Source organism: Salminus brasiliensis, chromosome 20 (genome assembly GCF_030463535.1).
Source record: "Salminus brasiliensis chromosome 20, fSalBra1.hap2, whole genome shotgun sequence".
NCBI lineage: Eukaryota > Metazoa > Chordata > Actinopteri > Characiformes > Bryconidae > Salminus > Salminus brasiliensis.
In genome coordinates, this window is record NC_132897.1 from 10,664,608 (window position 1) to 10,679,859 (window position 15,252).

The following is a 15,252-nucleotide window of genomic DNA, read 5'->3' on the forward strand; positions in this document are numbered from 1 at the left end:
CCATTGACACATTATTTTGTTTTATTTTATAAATATATATATATAAATTTGTTAAATGTTAACAAACTGTCATTGGAGTGGCCGGTAACTTGCCAGTCACTGTAGTCTCTATCTATCTCACTCACTGCTACTCCCGGCTTGGCACGCTGCTAACCGCAGTGTGCAATTTTGGTGAAGCGGGTAATTTTGCGATACATCAGCGGATCACAATGCATGCTCGATAACACCTGGCATTTGGACTGTACTTAACTAGATGTGAACTCTTGCATAATGCTGAAAGTGTACGCAGGAACTTGTCATATTGCCGTTTCAGTCTTCAACTATACCTAATTAAGAGCGTAATTGGCCTCATCCACACCTGGCTGGGTAGGATGGCCCTTCCTCTTCCCCATCACTAAGCGTGATGCTAGCCAACATTGCTATCTGTTAGCTAATGTGAGGCTTGGATCATTACGCTCTAGCCCCTATGAGCACCAATAATATTTAATAATAATTAATAATATTTACCCACCCGCAGGTGCATGGTAGTAAAACATCTAAAGTTCTAAAGTCAGGTGAAAGTGATTCTACTTTTAAGTAGGTAAAAAAAAGGTGTATTTTGATATCAGGTCATCTTTTAAACTTCTCCGTTCCAATATTAATGTCACACATTCACTGTTTTTCTTTTCTTTTCTCCAACCTTGAGCTTATATTAGCTCCTTGTGAAGCTCTGTACAGTTGTTGTACATGGTCTGAATTGTCCTTGTGGTGCGGCCCAAGGCTATTGGCAGGGAATTCACATCTTTTCCTGGTTACTCCATTGATATGGTGCTATACATAGTACGACGGAAGAGTATCTTTTTCCTGAATCCACGTCCTGATTTGTGTCTTGCACAATCTGCCCAACACACCACAGGACAGTCAACAGTGCTTTAGTCTAATGCTTTTATTCATAATGCCTAGTAAAAAGCACAGCAACAGATATAAAAAATAAAGTTTGTTAATTTAACAAATACAAAGAAAATAAAGCAATTACATTATTATTAAAAAAGAACACTGAGCATAAATTGATTTAGCTGAAATCATTTTGATAAGTACAATGATATTTGTGTGTGTGCGCACAGTGAGGATTTCAGGCAACAACTTATTTTTTGCATATCTTGTCTGTTATTATTGCAGCTGGCAACCAAAAGCATAACACAAAACGTTTGAACTACACGGAGCTGAAATGCTGGTCACTGTGGCATTATCTTACCCTAAGGTACATCCATTGTCAGGTAGTTGGTACTTGACTTAGAACATTTTTGAGTAAAGAAAAACTCAAGTAGTGACTCAATAAAGTACATTTATGTTCATTGAATGTTAAAGAACAAAGATAGGCTCAAAGATTATTAAATTATTATTATTCCTTTAGGAAACCAATAGTGGTTTTTCTGTGGCAATTCTCAAGAGAACCCTTTTTGGCACTTTTATTTTTATTAAGAGTGTTTCTGGGTTAAAAACAAAAAGTCTACATTCACTAATGAAATACAACAATGACAGTAAAACAGCAACAGTGGTAAGATAACATAACTAAAAGAAAAAGAGAAAAAAAAGAGTTAGGGTTTTTTTTTGCTACAACTATCATTTAGTTCGAAATTGTAATAACCCAAGAGAAAGCTCCACGTACACTATTACAAACAAGAAGCTTGGAATGGTTCTTTGAGCGATGCCATAGAAGAGATACTTTTTGCTCTATGAAGAGCCATGTTTCTTACTGGTAAAGAGCATTCATATCACATGAAGATTCTTTAGACCTTTAAAAGGTTCTTCACTCTCATACATCTCAAACATGCCTCTGTATGGAACCAAAGGTGGTTGTTCTACAGCATTGCTCAACTAAGCACTTGAGGCACCTTTTTTTTTTTTTATCGATTATCAATTTAGTTAGGAAACGTTTAAGAACCACCTCTGCTGTAACTAGATACGAATTCAGAGCACACAGATTAACGTCCTGCCCTCATCTATCTCATCCTGCACCTTGTCACTGGACGTGGCGATCTCGGCCTGGGCAGAGAACGTGGCGCAGACAAAGGTGAGCACCGTTCCTCCTATGGCCGTATACAGGGCCCAACCCAGCGAACAATGGCCCAGTTTATATGCAGAAACGTCCAACCCACAGAAGTTGCCCACCCTCTCACAGCCAAAGCCTGCTGGGTAGAGCATCAGACCCAGCATCAGGAACAGACCTGCACGGAAGAAAAAAAGAAAAAAAGTCTGTCCATTATCTATCGATCCACCCAGCTATCATCAGTGTCTCAAATTAACTTTGTAACTTTGAAGAAATTAAATATAGTTCTGAAATTAGCCTCCATGAATAAGAATGTGATGCAGCTGCCTTAATGTCACCTTCTAGGAAGGCATGCTCTCCCCCCTCATCTCTTAACTCTAAGCTCTACACTATCTAGCCAGTCCGGGCATGTGTTAGCTGTTGCAACAGAATTGGCATTTAGTGTTCTCTATAAGCGTGTTGAGGCGCTCCATGATGTGGCATTAGGGGTTTTTATAGATGATGTGGTGGTGCTTCACATTTGTTGCAGGTAGCATACACTAGTGCTTGCAGTATCAGTGACAGGGAGGGGGGTCCTTGCTAGTCGGTACAAACTGGAATGACTAAAATTGGGGGAAAATATAAATCTTCAACAGTTTTCTGACATAGTCCAGAGCAACTGGTGTTTTCAAATGGTGTATAAAAAGGGCATTTATAAAAAGCATTTTAATTTTATTATATTTATTACTTTCATATAGAGGTTCTTATGAAGTGTACATTATTCACATGCAGTTATATCACTGGTTTAAGAGACTTATTAATTAGGGAAACCCAGAAAGAGTTGTGACAGAAAGACATTCAGGCTTTTTTTCAGCTGTAATATTCTGGGTGTGTTGGGTATTGGGTTAACGTTATGACAACATTCTATTAAATCATAATAATGTGCCAAATTGTGGCAGAGAAAAAACTGACATGCTCTCTCATTATCTTGAGTAATTGTGTCACTGTAATACCAAACATTTACAATAACAGTAATTATATGTTTCATTGCAGGCAATGAAATCTTGCAAATTAATATTATGTCACATGCTGGATGTGGCAAGTATTTTTCCCTACAAGGTCATTTTACTCTCTCCCAATCAAGTCTCACCCATTGTAATGTCTACCTCGGCTGACCTCAGTGGGGAGCCCATGCACAAGGGCTGGGCTCCACCCCTCACCTGAGGATCAGCTCTAAGCACACAGGTGCTGTTGATCACTGGACTAATTAGGACTCCACTGAAGCTCCACTGTTGTATGTGCTGGTGAGTCTCACCACTGACACTAACTACCTAAGCTTGCACTTGTGATGCTTTTTGGGTTACTTGTTTTTTGACACACTGCTTGTTTTTACTACCGGAGTATGGACTTGCCTTTGATGTACCTGCCTGCCTGGGTTTTGACCTCTGAGTTTGACCATAAGTTTCGCCTTAGCCCTAATAAAATCCTTATGCACATGCAGCCTGCCTCAGCCACTCAGTCACACCCATGCTGTCTAAACATCAGGATCTCTTTGAACTGTGTGATATCATCTGAGAGCTCTGGGTACAACTTGGAACTTGTGGTCTATGGTATGCAGCTTTGCTCGCAAAGGATACATTTCATAATTAATATCCAAGTTATTTATCTATGGACTTTCCCTCGAAGATGTATGTCACCGCACGTTTGTAGGAGTGAGGGAATCTTGTGGATGTTTTCTGGTCAGCCTTTTTTTTTATTTTAGGGCCACATAGTGTACTCACTTCATCATCGAAGCGGGCATGCGAGGTCCTGCCTCAGAAGCCATTCTTCTGACTGTTTAGGAATTGCTCAACCGCACCATCGTAAATCTTTTACTGAGACTGCAGTGTGCAACTACACAACTCTTTGTCCCTAGATAACCCTCTTCAGAATTAGAACTTCCTTAACCCCTCAAAGGCACACGCCAGGGTCTTCAATCAGATCTCTGTCTAAAATTTCCAATTATTCCCAAAGTCATGAAAGTCAAAATACAAACAGTGGACTAAATATCTAAAACCTCTTCTCTACCAGACCTTAGAGCAGAACGTTTTGGTCGATTCCTGATCTTCAAAGGAACCATAGAATGTCAAACTGTACTAGTTAAGAGTTCGGAAAATAGAAGTGACATCCCAGGAACCTCCAACACTGCTGTTCCTCCTTTAGAAGGCAGATTCCAAAACCCCTAAATGTATACACTGCAGTCTTGATTCGTTACATTTACAACTTCACATTTTACATACACCCAGCCCACATGCGAAAGCCCTAATCAAAGCTGTTGTTGATACTGGAGAGCAGCTCATCACTTCCAGACTCTGCTACATGAACCAGGCCTCATGACCACAGCTTTTCCTGTGCCTGTGTCCACAGAAAGGGAACTCAAGCTCAGCATGTGATGAAACAAAAGCTGGAGGGGCAAAACCGGAATCTGTACTGAAAGCTAACACTAGCCTGTTGGCACTACGTCTAATGCCAGACGTGGGCTAGAAGGGTATAAAGCCCTGAGCCATTGAGCTGTGGAACTGTGTTCTCTGGAATGATGGTGTGCCATCCAGTACTTTTGGGATGAGTTGGGGAGTTGGGGATGTGTTTGGTGGAGGGGTAATAATCCAACATCCTGAACTCACTAATGCTCTTGTCAATTGAGGGGCTTGTCAAGTCCTCACAGAATTGCTCCAAAATCTAGTAGAAAGCCTTCCCTGCTTCCCTGGACAGTAGAGACAGTTACTCCAACAAAAGCAGGATAAACTCTTAATACTCTTGATTGCGGAAGAAACAAGGACTAGACAGGTGTCTCAATACTCTTGTCTATTGTGTATGTGCCACAAACCAGCCAATAAAAGAAGAGCTTATAGTTTGTTTGTGTCCACGAGTCCTCTGTAAAAGATAAAACAGCATTTCTTATTCTGGGGCAAAATAACAGAATTGTATCCTATTCTTTGGAATTCTTTTATAAATGAATTATACTACATATACAGATTGAAAAATGCATGTATATGCATTTCCCCACATTCTAACACATACTAATTCAACAACTACATGCAAAACAATGCATAATGATAAAATGCTAGCCTACAAGAATGAACAACAGCCATCTGGGCCCACTGTGGTATGCAAAGGTTAAGGGGTTAAAGCAGTGGTCTCCGATTCTGATCCTGGAGGCCCACTGTCCTGCACAATTTTAGTATTTTCCCTGCTTCTACACACCTGACCCAACTAATCAACTCAATGTGTGCTAAAGGTTCTCCTACACACAACTCTGCAGAGCAGTGGGCCTCCAGCACCAGGGCTGGAGCAGTAGGAAACCACTAGGTTAAAGAAATAATCTTCAGTCAACAATGCGAATGTTGGTAGAATTAGTCAAAGCAAACAACCACCGGCACTAAGGAATGTCATGGTGCTGAATTCCAGCATTTGTATAGTACTGAAATCAAATATTCTGTTTTGTGGAAATGGTACAGTGCGTTACAGAGCTGATATGCCAGTGCCTTCTCCACTGAAACTGAGGGACTGAGGTTAACAGTGGTACTGCCAACAGCAGGCCTCATCACAGTCAATTATCTGCGGGTTGGGTTGAGAAGTGATGCTAAAGGAGCAGGCGATGTGTGGTTGAGATGCTTTACTCACCACTGAAATAAGAGAGAGATTTATACACATACCACTGCCCAATGTCTTCTATTCTAACTCTGGGAACTCCTTAAAGAGGCCAGATCATGGAAATCAAATGTCCTTCCTTTTATTAGAAATGAAAGAGTTGGATGTATTATGTAGATGGTGAGTACATTTCAAAATAGTGTGTTAAAACAAAGCTGTAAAAAAATAATTTGCTGTATTTGTAAGGTCAAGATAATGAGCACATACTGTATCTGCCTATTCAGCCTAGAGCAGTTCAGCTCCACCTATTCACACTAAAGTTAAAATCAGTGTTTCAGTCTAAAATGTTTTTTTAAACAAGACACAATATACAGGGTAGCCAATGAGAACAGAGATTACTTACATATCTATCTATGGTAAAATATATTACATAACCACACATAATGTCATAGGTTTTTTTCTAAAAATAAATAAACACATGTTTATAGTATTCCAGACTCTTCACCTGACTTTAGTACACACGCCACCACCTAACACCAATCCTCTTATAAATAACAGGTTTACTGAGGTTTAGTAGTTGATGTACGTGTTGGGAGTAAGAGAGGGTGTGGAATCTTACAATCAGATAGTTGTATTTTCCCAGGCAAGTCTGAGCCTCTGAGGCTGGATGAAAGTCATCAGAGGAATGTCAGCCTCGGTATCCTGTGGGCTCAGAGGCTTTAACATCTGCCTCAGTAGGACCTAAATATACACCCTAATCTTCTATCTTTGGCCTGGGTGCCTGAACTAAGAATTGAGGGGCTAAACTGGGCTAAGAGGAGGACTAAACAAAGGTAATATACTGTATTGGAAAGAAATTGAACTCAAAAGCACAAGAGGTCTGAAAAATGATTTTATGTAAGGGAATGATGAGGGAACAACATCCACAAGAACATTTGTTGTGAAAATGACAGGTTGTCTACAGGATTTTATGGCTATGCTTATTTTACCTTACCAGCTTTAAGAATAGTCATATTAACGGCTTAAGACTGACTGAAGTTCAGTCTCAATTCAATAAGTTGTCCTTTTATCAAGTAAACCTATCATATGGTTGCATTTTGTTGGTAAATGATATCTGGTTAAAGGTGGTCTAACAGTGGTCTCTTCCCACTGATGGCTGATGTAAAGGGTAGCTGACAAAATGTACAAGATCATCACCTTTTGAGATATTAACGCTTTATATACACACATTTGAGATCATCAACAGATGAGATATGCCAGTGGTGGGTGTATCCCATAAAATGGTCAATAAGTGTAGATACAAGGTCCCTAATACAACACCTGCTTCATATATTACTCAGCCAGTGCAATTAGAGTAGGCCTTAGGGAAAGAATTTATCTATGATATGGTAGAAGTCTGGTTAATTGGTTAGATCCTCAGTAGCAATTGTAGCAATTTGGATTTTTGTAGTGTAATTTCTCATTTTTATAATGTAGGATAATTTATACCCTTTATACCTGCAATTTTTGTATAGTGTATATTCTTTTTTTTTAAGTATAATTCTTTAGTGCAGCAGCATTCCAGTTTTTTTTTCTATTTGCATCTTCTATGTTTCATTTTATTAGTATTGTTATTCTATTATGCAAACACATGTAAATTTTTCATGTTTTCATGCCTATGTATATGTGAAAACACAAAAAATAGGTGGACAACTATTATTACTCTTACCTGCTATGCCTTGAAGCAGACCACACACATTGAAGATGCTTTTCCCCAAGATGCTCTGAAAGCACATGCTAAAGACTGAGAGGAAGCCAACGTTGCACAACAGGAAGATTCCCACTACCAGGAAAATAACCGTGGCTTGCCAAAATCCACTTGCAATCTCTGTAAAGTGTGCAGCGTATGGTCCGCACTGGACCACCGTCTGTTGGGCCACCTTGATGCAGCGGCTATAGAGGCCAAGGGTAGGCCTGTGGGGCTCTGGTGTCGGAACGACTGAAGTGTTGAATCCGGAGGGAAAGCTCACTAACCAATCGGCACTCATGAAGGCAACCAGCTCAGCAAATGCTGCCACAATGCTCATCAAGGTCCAGAGCATGGAACGACACGTAACAATGACGTGACACATGGTGTTGATTTTAGGAGGACACTTGTTGCAAATGTGTTGTTTCTCGCTGTGAAGAAATGAAAAAAAAGGTCTGCTGGAGACGTATCAGTTGAAGAACTTCAGTGTAGCTTTCATAGTTCCACCTTCAGAAGCAGATGTTCATGCAGGACAAAATCCAAGTCTTGGAGGACGCCGTCCTTACCCATCGTGAATGTGCTGAATTGAGAAAACACAAGGTTGACACCTGCAAACAGATGAAAACAGAGAGATATGTTTTTAAAGGAAGTTAAGGTCCTTCTCTGGTGTTGACTGATTGCCCAAGGGCTCTGAATCAGCACATCAGATTTCTGTGCCGCTACAACATCTGTCAACACTGACTGGATTGCTTCCATTTCAACAAGCCTGAGGCTCCTAAAACTACCTCATAGAGGCACACCATGTCCATGTCTCTTCTTTTTCAACAACAATACAGTGTATAGTATTGCATTCTTCCACACAAGCCTCTCAATTCAATACACATTTAACAGACTAGCATGAATATAGAGTTAATTGATAGCCTGCTTATTATAAGACATGAGGTATATTATAATATAATTCAAATTAAACATCATTACAGAGTACAGGCATGAAAAATCACCGATCAGGGCAAACATATTAACTTGTATCTAATGTAATACTATAAAACAGGGATGCACCAACAGTTCAGACACAAAAGCTTTTCAGACATGAATTCAAAAAGTGCTGATTTTACAATGTCAAAAGTGCTTCTTTTAGTTTTCTGAAACTCTAGAGATCAATAGTGTACAATGTCCATTGATATCATTTGAAAAGACAATATCCCAATTATATGCAGAATACAGCAAAATATCAAAAGTGCATGCAAAACTGCATGCTAGCACAACCATGCTATGTATATCCACAGGTAACCACAGGGTCAAAAAAACACAAACTCAAAAATGCAAAGTATAACCAGAAACAATTGGAAACTGCTGCCTCAAATGACCAACCGCTCTCTGTTGTCACGAGCACTGGTTTTTCACATTCAGTACGTGCATACTGTAATAATTTAATAGTTAGTAGTATCCAGCTGAAAGCAGATTGTGTCAATTTTCATAATTACCTTTTTAGTTATTATAGTAGTTATGTTATTATGTCTAATACACTAAAAATTCTAATACATACATTCAAAAGCATAAAACTAATAATTAAAAAAGAAACATGGCCATGTATGTCTTAAATTTTAGTTTCAATTTTATTTATAATCTTTGTATTTTAACGATTTTGTTTCAATTACTTTTATAAAATAGTGTACTTCTGTAATGTAGAATTCTAGGTCTGAGTGATGTATTAACGTTTACTGTCATCATAATATGAGGCATCACTATGTCACAATGTTTTTTTGAGAATATTGTGGACATCCTCAGTACTTGCTCAACCATGACCATACATTACAAAGACAGGGTATTATTATTTGGTGTTATTTGGGAGGTAGATCATTCTCAGCACTGCAGTGGCACTGACATGGTGGTGTGTTGGTGTGTGTTGCGCTGGTATGAGTGAATAAGACACAGCGGTGCTGCTAGAGTTTTTAAACACTGTGTCCGCTTACTGTCCACTCAATTAGGCACTCCTGCCTAGTCATTCCACCTTAAACATGTCAAATCAGAGAGAGAAGCTTATCTGTTGCTGCACAGTTTGTGTCGCTCATCCGCTAGTCCTTCAGCAGTGCTCACAGGATGCTGCCCGCTGGATATTTCTGGTTGGTGGTTAAAAACTCCAGCAGAAGTACTGCTGTTTCTGATCCACTCGTACATGCCACCACGATGTCAGTACCACTGCAGTGCTGAGAACTTGATCCACCATCCAAATTATAGCTGCTCTGTGGTGGTCCTGCGGGGTCCTGACCATTGAAGAACAGGGTGAATAAAGGCTACCAAAGTATGCAGAGAAAGTGTGCAGATAGACTGTTGTCTGGAATTATAGAACTACGTAGTGCTCCTATATGGTGAGTGGAGCTGATAAACCAGGCTGAACCAGGGTGGTCATTATATTCTGATATGACTGTGTATTTAGTCCTATGTGCCTCTATTACCTCTATTAAAGGCCATAGGTAATGGCAAATGGCAAGCTATTGGCAAATCCAGAATTTTGCCAATTGCTACACCCCAAGAAATTCTGTCTTTTCCGAATATAAAGCTGTACTGCTGAGGGTCTTCTGGGTTGGGCAAACTGGCTTTCATAGCTTTTCAAAAGCTCCTGGAAACCCCAGTCAGTGCTCCCATTGTTACCATGCCAGTAAACATTGTAACACCATTGTCCATGGAGATTTTAATCACTGGGTTTAGAGATATCTCATTTGGAGGTAAACACATTTCTTCACAAATCACAATAACAAGATTTAAAATAAACACCAGAGCTGAACAGTGACCGTTGTTAAGCAAGTCCTCAGAGGAATCTGCAAGCTCTAGTCAGGCTGCATTCAGGTCCTAGTTATGACAGGTTTTCTCTGAGATAAGCACCGGTAAGACAGTGTAATAGGCAGATGCATAGCTTTGAGCTTGTGCGAACAAGCACAGGAGAAACCAGTGCAGTAAGTGGAGGGAACAAAATTGTGCCTGGTTAGTCATAAAACAGTCATAACAGACCATGAAAGGTATAACATGAAATCTGAACCGTTAGTTTACTGGCGCTTCCTTTGAACCAGAAATGAAATAGACTACACACAATGTGACAGTAAATAGAGGTCTGCTCTAACAAATCCAGCTTTTGTATCAACAATTACATCAAAGCTCTCCATAGCCAGTGGACAGGATTTGGGCAACTGTGTAGAGCAGGCAGGCTGTTTAGCTGGCTGAAATGAGGCCTTATTGTTGTATAAGAGCCTTAACTTTGCTAAATTACACACCTCTTCATTTGATAAACAAGGCAGGCAAGTTAGTAATTAAGGCACTGTTTCATTAAATGATGCCTAGGGGACATATGAGTCTTCAAAGAAACCACTGCCAGGTCTCTCTTTTTTTTTAACACACACTTCATACTTACTGCAGAGCAAATACCATACTGGTGTCATTTCCAATCCTATAAAAGGTTATTTGGTGCACTCTAAGGAGAAATTGTAAGCAAGCAAGTTTTGTTACAGTAAGGTTTGTCCAAAAGTAGACAAATACTCAGCATACAAATACAAATTCAGCAACCTTAAGGTATACATTTACACACAAAGCTGGTGTCATCTCCATAAAAATGCATTCTAGGCATGGACACATGGAGTCACACATAAGCCTAAGGTCTGCACTGGGCTGTAGAATGGTGGAACTGCTGTGGTTCCCTGGACCGATAAAGCGCCATCCAATGTCCTTTGGGATGAGTTTGAAGTACACTTTGGGATCCAGAACCTATCATCCAGCATCAGCATCTGACCTTTCTAATGCTCTCTTCTGGATGAATGCAAGTCCTCAGAGCAGAGTTAAACATCTGGTGGTAGGCTTTTGCAGACTAGTACAGGCCGTTACTGTAGCAAAGGGGGCATGGACCCCCTAGTAACTTCCTTGAATTCGGCAGAAACAATGGATGGTGTGTCAGTGTGTAAAATTGTTGTCGCTTATACTGCCAGTATTTGTGAAGAAATGGATCAATAAGGTTATTAATGCAATTTTAAATATCTGCTGACAGTGGAACCATGACACATTTGAAATATGTTATTAATATTATGCTATTGAATTAATCAATACTGCATTAATTGAAGCTTCATGTCTTGATTTTTGATCTTGTGTTATTTTCAGACCGAAAACAACAACAACAACAAGGTTTCACCAGAATTAGTGTAAATGTGGCTGCTTGCCTGCAACATACAGTGGGGTCTGAGACCCCCTTTTCAAAGATTTATTGATTTCTGCTATTCAAATAATTTTCAACAGTTACTTGATTGACCAGAATGACTGACACACATGAAACCCACTTCCCTTTCCCCAAAACAGAAGGTGAATTTGAGGTCAGCCTTCGTTCTGCAGAAACGACTGTGAAACTCTGGTTACGGCAATTACGAAGAGTCACGCTGCGATCTTCTGTTTACCTGGACAGGCACTTGAATGTGTCTATACCAGAAAAAAAAACACACACAAGGAGAAATTACTTGAGCGCAGTCTAATCAAATCAGAGCGCATGACTTCCCCGAAATAAAAGGCATAAAAGCAAGACTGCCTCTGATCCTTAAGGGACCTCACTGAAGAATTTGACTGCCCGTGAGTGGCTGCAAGTTGCAGAGACAATGGCGTCTCCTGCTGAGGACCCAGCGTGGTCTTCAAATTGGATGAGCCCCCACTGACATGGATCAAAGAGTCCGTTAATGTCCACAATGGAGTTTCAATGTCTGATGGATCAAATGTTGCCTCAGAGACTGATCACAAGCCGACAAGAATCCTTGCTCGTTCCTCTCATTATTTTGCTCCTCGGAAAGTCGAGAATCTCATTAAATATCCAAATTCAACAATTCCATATTTCTAAAAATATACAAAATGGCTCAGAATTTTAAAAAAGGAATAATACACAAAAAAATATACACTATTCCCACTTTCCCTGATGCAATACATATTTGGTGTATTATTTAGGTTTGAAGGATCACCAAATTGACTGCATTGTCACTGCTAGCTGCTGTGTGTTCATTGATGTTAGCAGCCTCTGCTAATTAAATGTTAGTAGCAGCCTCTGCATTCACTTGTGTAAAGCACCAGCTGGACATTTTATTTAGATTAGAGAGACAAAAATGCAGCGAGAAGTCTTAAGATTAAGATTAAGACCAACATCACAGATCAAGAACACATGAAGAACTGATTGTATGCTGGTAAAGGCAAATGAAAACTACAGCTGGGAAATATGATGGTATTTTATTGTACTGTAATAAAATATTTTATCAGGATACACAAATATGCTTTTCTAAGCATATTGAGGATATTGTTAGTGCTTAACAAACACTGATCAACTGTAGGTTCATTAGAAACAGCATAGTTGGTTTAATTAGATGTAGGGAAGAATCAGGAAAAGGAAAAATCAATGTATTAGGAAAGGAGAGTATCTAAATAGTTACTGATGCATTTAATCTGTGATTACATGCATCATGATGAATATTGTGTATCATGAAAAATGTCCTTAAATATCATGATCTAGTATTTTTACTATATCCCCCAGCCCTAAGCAAAACCCTCATACAACTGCCAAGAAGCTCTGTGAAAGTTTTGCTTAGTCAAAAAGTTGCTGCACCATTCCAACTGTTACCTGTGACCTCGTCAAAAAAACCCTGGCGTTTGCTACAGAACAGGCCAGAAGAGTTTTGCAAACTAGTGCGGAGTACTGAAAGTAGGCTAAAAATTGAAAAAATCTTTGTCCACAATCAGCAAAGGTAAGTTTGAGGGGGGAGGGGATTGCACTTCATTAAAAAAGCCTACCTTGCCAACTGTGAAGCGTGGCAGATCTACTACGTTTAGGGTTGTGTTGCTGCCGGTGGCACTGGCAATATTGCACGTGTGGAGGAAGGAATTGATTCCCCAGAACACTGGCAAATCCTGAATGCAAACATCAAACTATTGGTGAAAAAGCTGAAAAGACGGGTGGCTTCTAAACACGATAATGATCTAAAACATACTTCAAGACCATGGACCACCTGAAGAGACATAAACTGAAGCTTTTGAAATGACCCTTTACATACACATTATAGAAAACCTTGACGCTGGCCTACAAAGCCAAGAATGGACCAGCCCCTCCCTACTTGATGGCAATGGTCAAAAGCCGATCCGCACCAAGAGCCCTTCGAGCTTCAAGTATGGCCTGGCTCGATCCGCCATCCCTCAAAATCCACGGAAGACGAGCGTCCAGGCTTTTTTCTGTCCTGGCACCAAAGTGGTGGAACGAGCTTCCCCTGGATGTCCGAACGGCAGAGTTGCTCGCTGTCTTTAAACGCAGACTGAAGAGCCACCTCTTCAGAGAGTACTTGGGCGAATAGCAGAGTGGTCTCCTTACTGACTTGTGTTTAGTGGTGTCTAAACTTAGAGGTATCTTTGAATATTTAGCCTATTCATACTTGCTGAGGTTATTCTTGGGTAAATAGCAAAGCACTTTTGTAAATCGCTCTGGATAAGAGCATCTGCTAAATGCCTTGAATGTAAATGTAAATGTAAGATTTGTGCATAGATCTTAAACAAGCTTAACTAGAGGCTTTTTGCAAAGAAGTTTAGCTGGCTACAAAAGGCACTTGCAAGCTGGAATTTCCCCTAAAGGTGGTGTTAAGTACTGTGTCCAAACTTTTGCACAGGCCACACTGATGTTTCGGATTTTGAGTAACTACAAATGTCTATAATTCTTGCAGAAGCGATCTGTGTTAAACAAAGAAGCTGAGGTCAGAATTTAGTGAAGCACACCCATGAAGCCCTCCTGTCCACTACCATTACTTACAACCCCAAACCCCTTGTTCAGCATTCTAGCAGAGCAATGGGAGGGACCTCCACTTCCACATGGATCTGTTTAACCACTAGGGCTTTTTTTCTGAAACAAAGACTAAAAGAAAACGATCATTTGTGTATTAATAAGATCATATTCGTGCTGCATTTAGACGAAGTGTCTCAGAAAACAGCCAGTTCGAGCAGTACAGATGGACACTATCTTCAGAAAACGCACAGATAGAGGCTGGTTGGCTGACAATAACAGAGTGGGGGAAAGTTAGGGACTGAGAGACAACTCAGTCTTCTGTCTCTACCTGTTGTCCAGGTAGAATTAGAGATAACACACCACGGTTTTACTGCTATTCAAGGCAGAAAGTGTGAATGGGAAGCTTTTGACACGGTTCTCCCTGCTCTTCTCGACTTTTCTCGACTCCTCTCCCACACAACGACCCTGAACGCCGCCCATGATTCGCTTTGATTGTTCCGCCAATATTACTGAAAGCATTTAAGGTATATCTCTTTTAAAATCACATTAATTTCATCATTTAATGCGATAACGGCGAAATGTAACGGAGCTGCCCGCTACACTCAGCCCAGCAGCCCAGACTGGCCAAGCTACTTCCTCCTCCGGCGAGAACTTCTGCCCATACAACCACTAATGTCAAGAAAACTGTACAACCTCCAGCTTCCCGGTATCATAAAGTACCAAAAAAACACTAAAAGTGTTCAAATGCTGCTTGATTTTAAGAGTAAAGGAGTTTTTAAATAAAAAAATTTAAAAAAAAAAAGCTCACCCGTGTGTTAGTGAAGGCAAGTACATTCTTTTCTTCTTATCCTACCGTCGCACAGCCGTGACCATCAGGAAGCTTTCACCAGTTAGTCTGTCTGTCTGTCTGTCTGTCCCTCTGTCTCTCTCTCTCTCTCTCTCAAGATTCTAAGTAGCTCCCTCTCCCTCATTCACACACACTCACACACACACATTCATGCTCTCTCTTTCTCTCTCATTAACATACACACACACACACACACACACACACATTCTCTCCCTCACACATGCTATATATGGTCAAAAGTATTGGGACACACCTCTTAATCA

General features: G+C 40.2%; 1 protein-coding gene across 2 annotated transcripts; it reads right to left on the reverse strand.

Moving 5' to 3' along the window:
• Nucleotides 1-916: 916 nt before the first annotated feature.
• Nucleotides 917-15,045, reverse strand: lhfpl2b (LHFPL tetraspan subfamily member 2b). 2 transcript variants are annotated; one of them, XM_072665165.1, is made up of 3 exons: nucleotides 14,951-15,045; nucleotides 7,347-7,972; nucleotides 917-2,207 (listed from the first exon to the last, which is right to left on the reverse strand). In XM_072665165.1, the coding sequence occupies exons 2-3, from the start codon at nucleotides 7,747-7,749 to the stop codon at nucleotides 1,951-1,953; spliced, it is 660 nt and encodes a 219-aa protein (XP_072521266.1). In that variant the 5' UTR covers nucleotides 7,750-7,972; nucleotides 14,951-15,045; the 3' UTR covers nucleotides 917-1,950. The 2 variants fall into 2 exon arrangements, with proteins under 2 accessions (XP_072521266.1, XP_072521267.1); XM_072665166.1 differs by lacking the exon at nucleotides 14,951-15,045 and adding an exon at nucleotides 11,684-11,762.
• Between the last annotated feature and the right edge of the window lie 207 nt (nucleotides 15,046-15,252).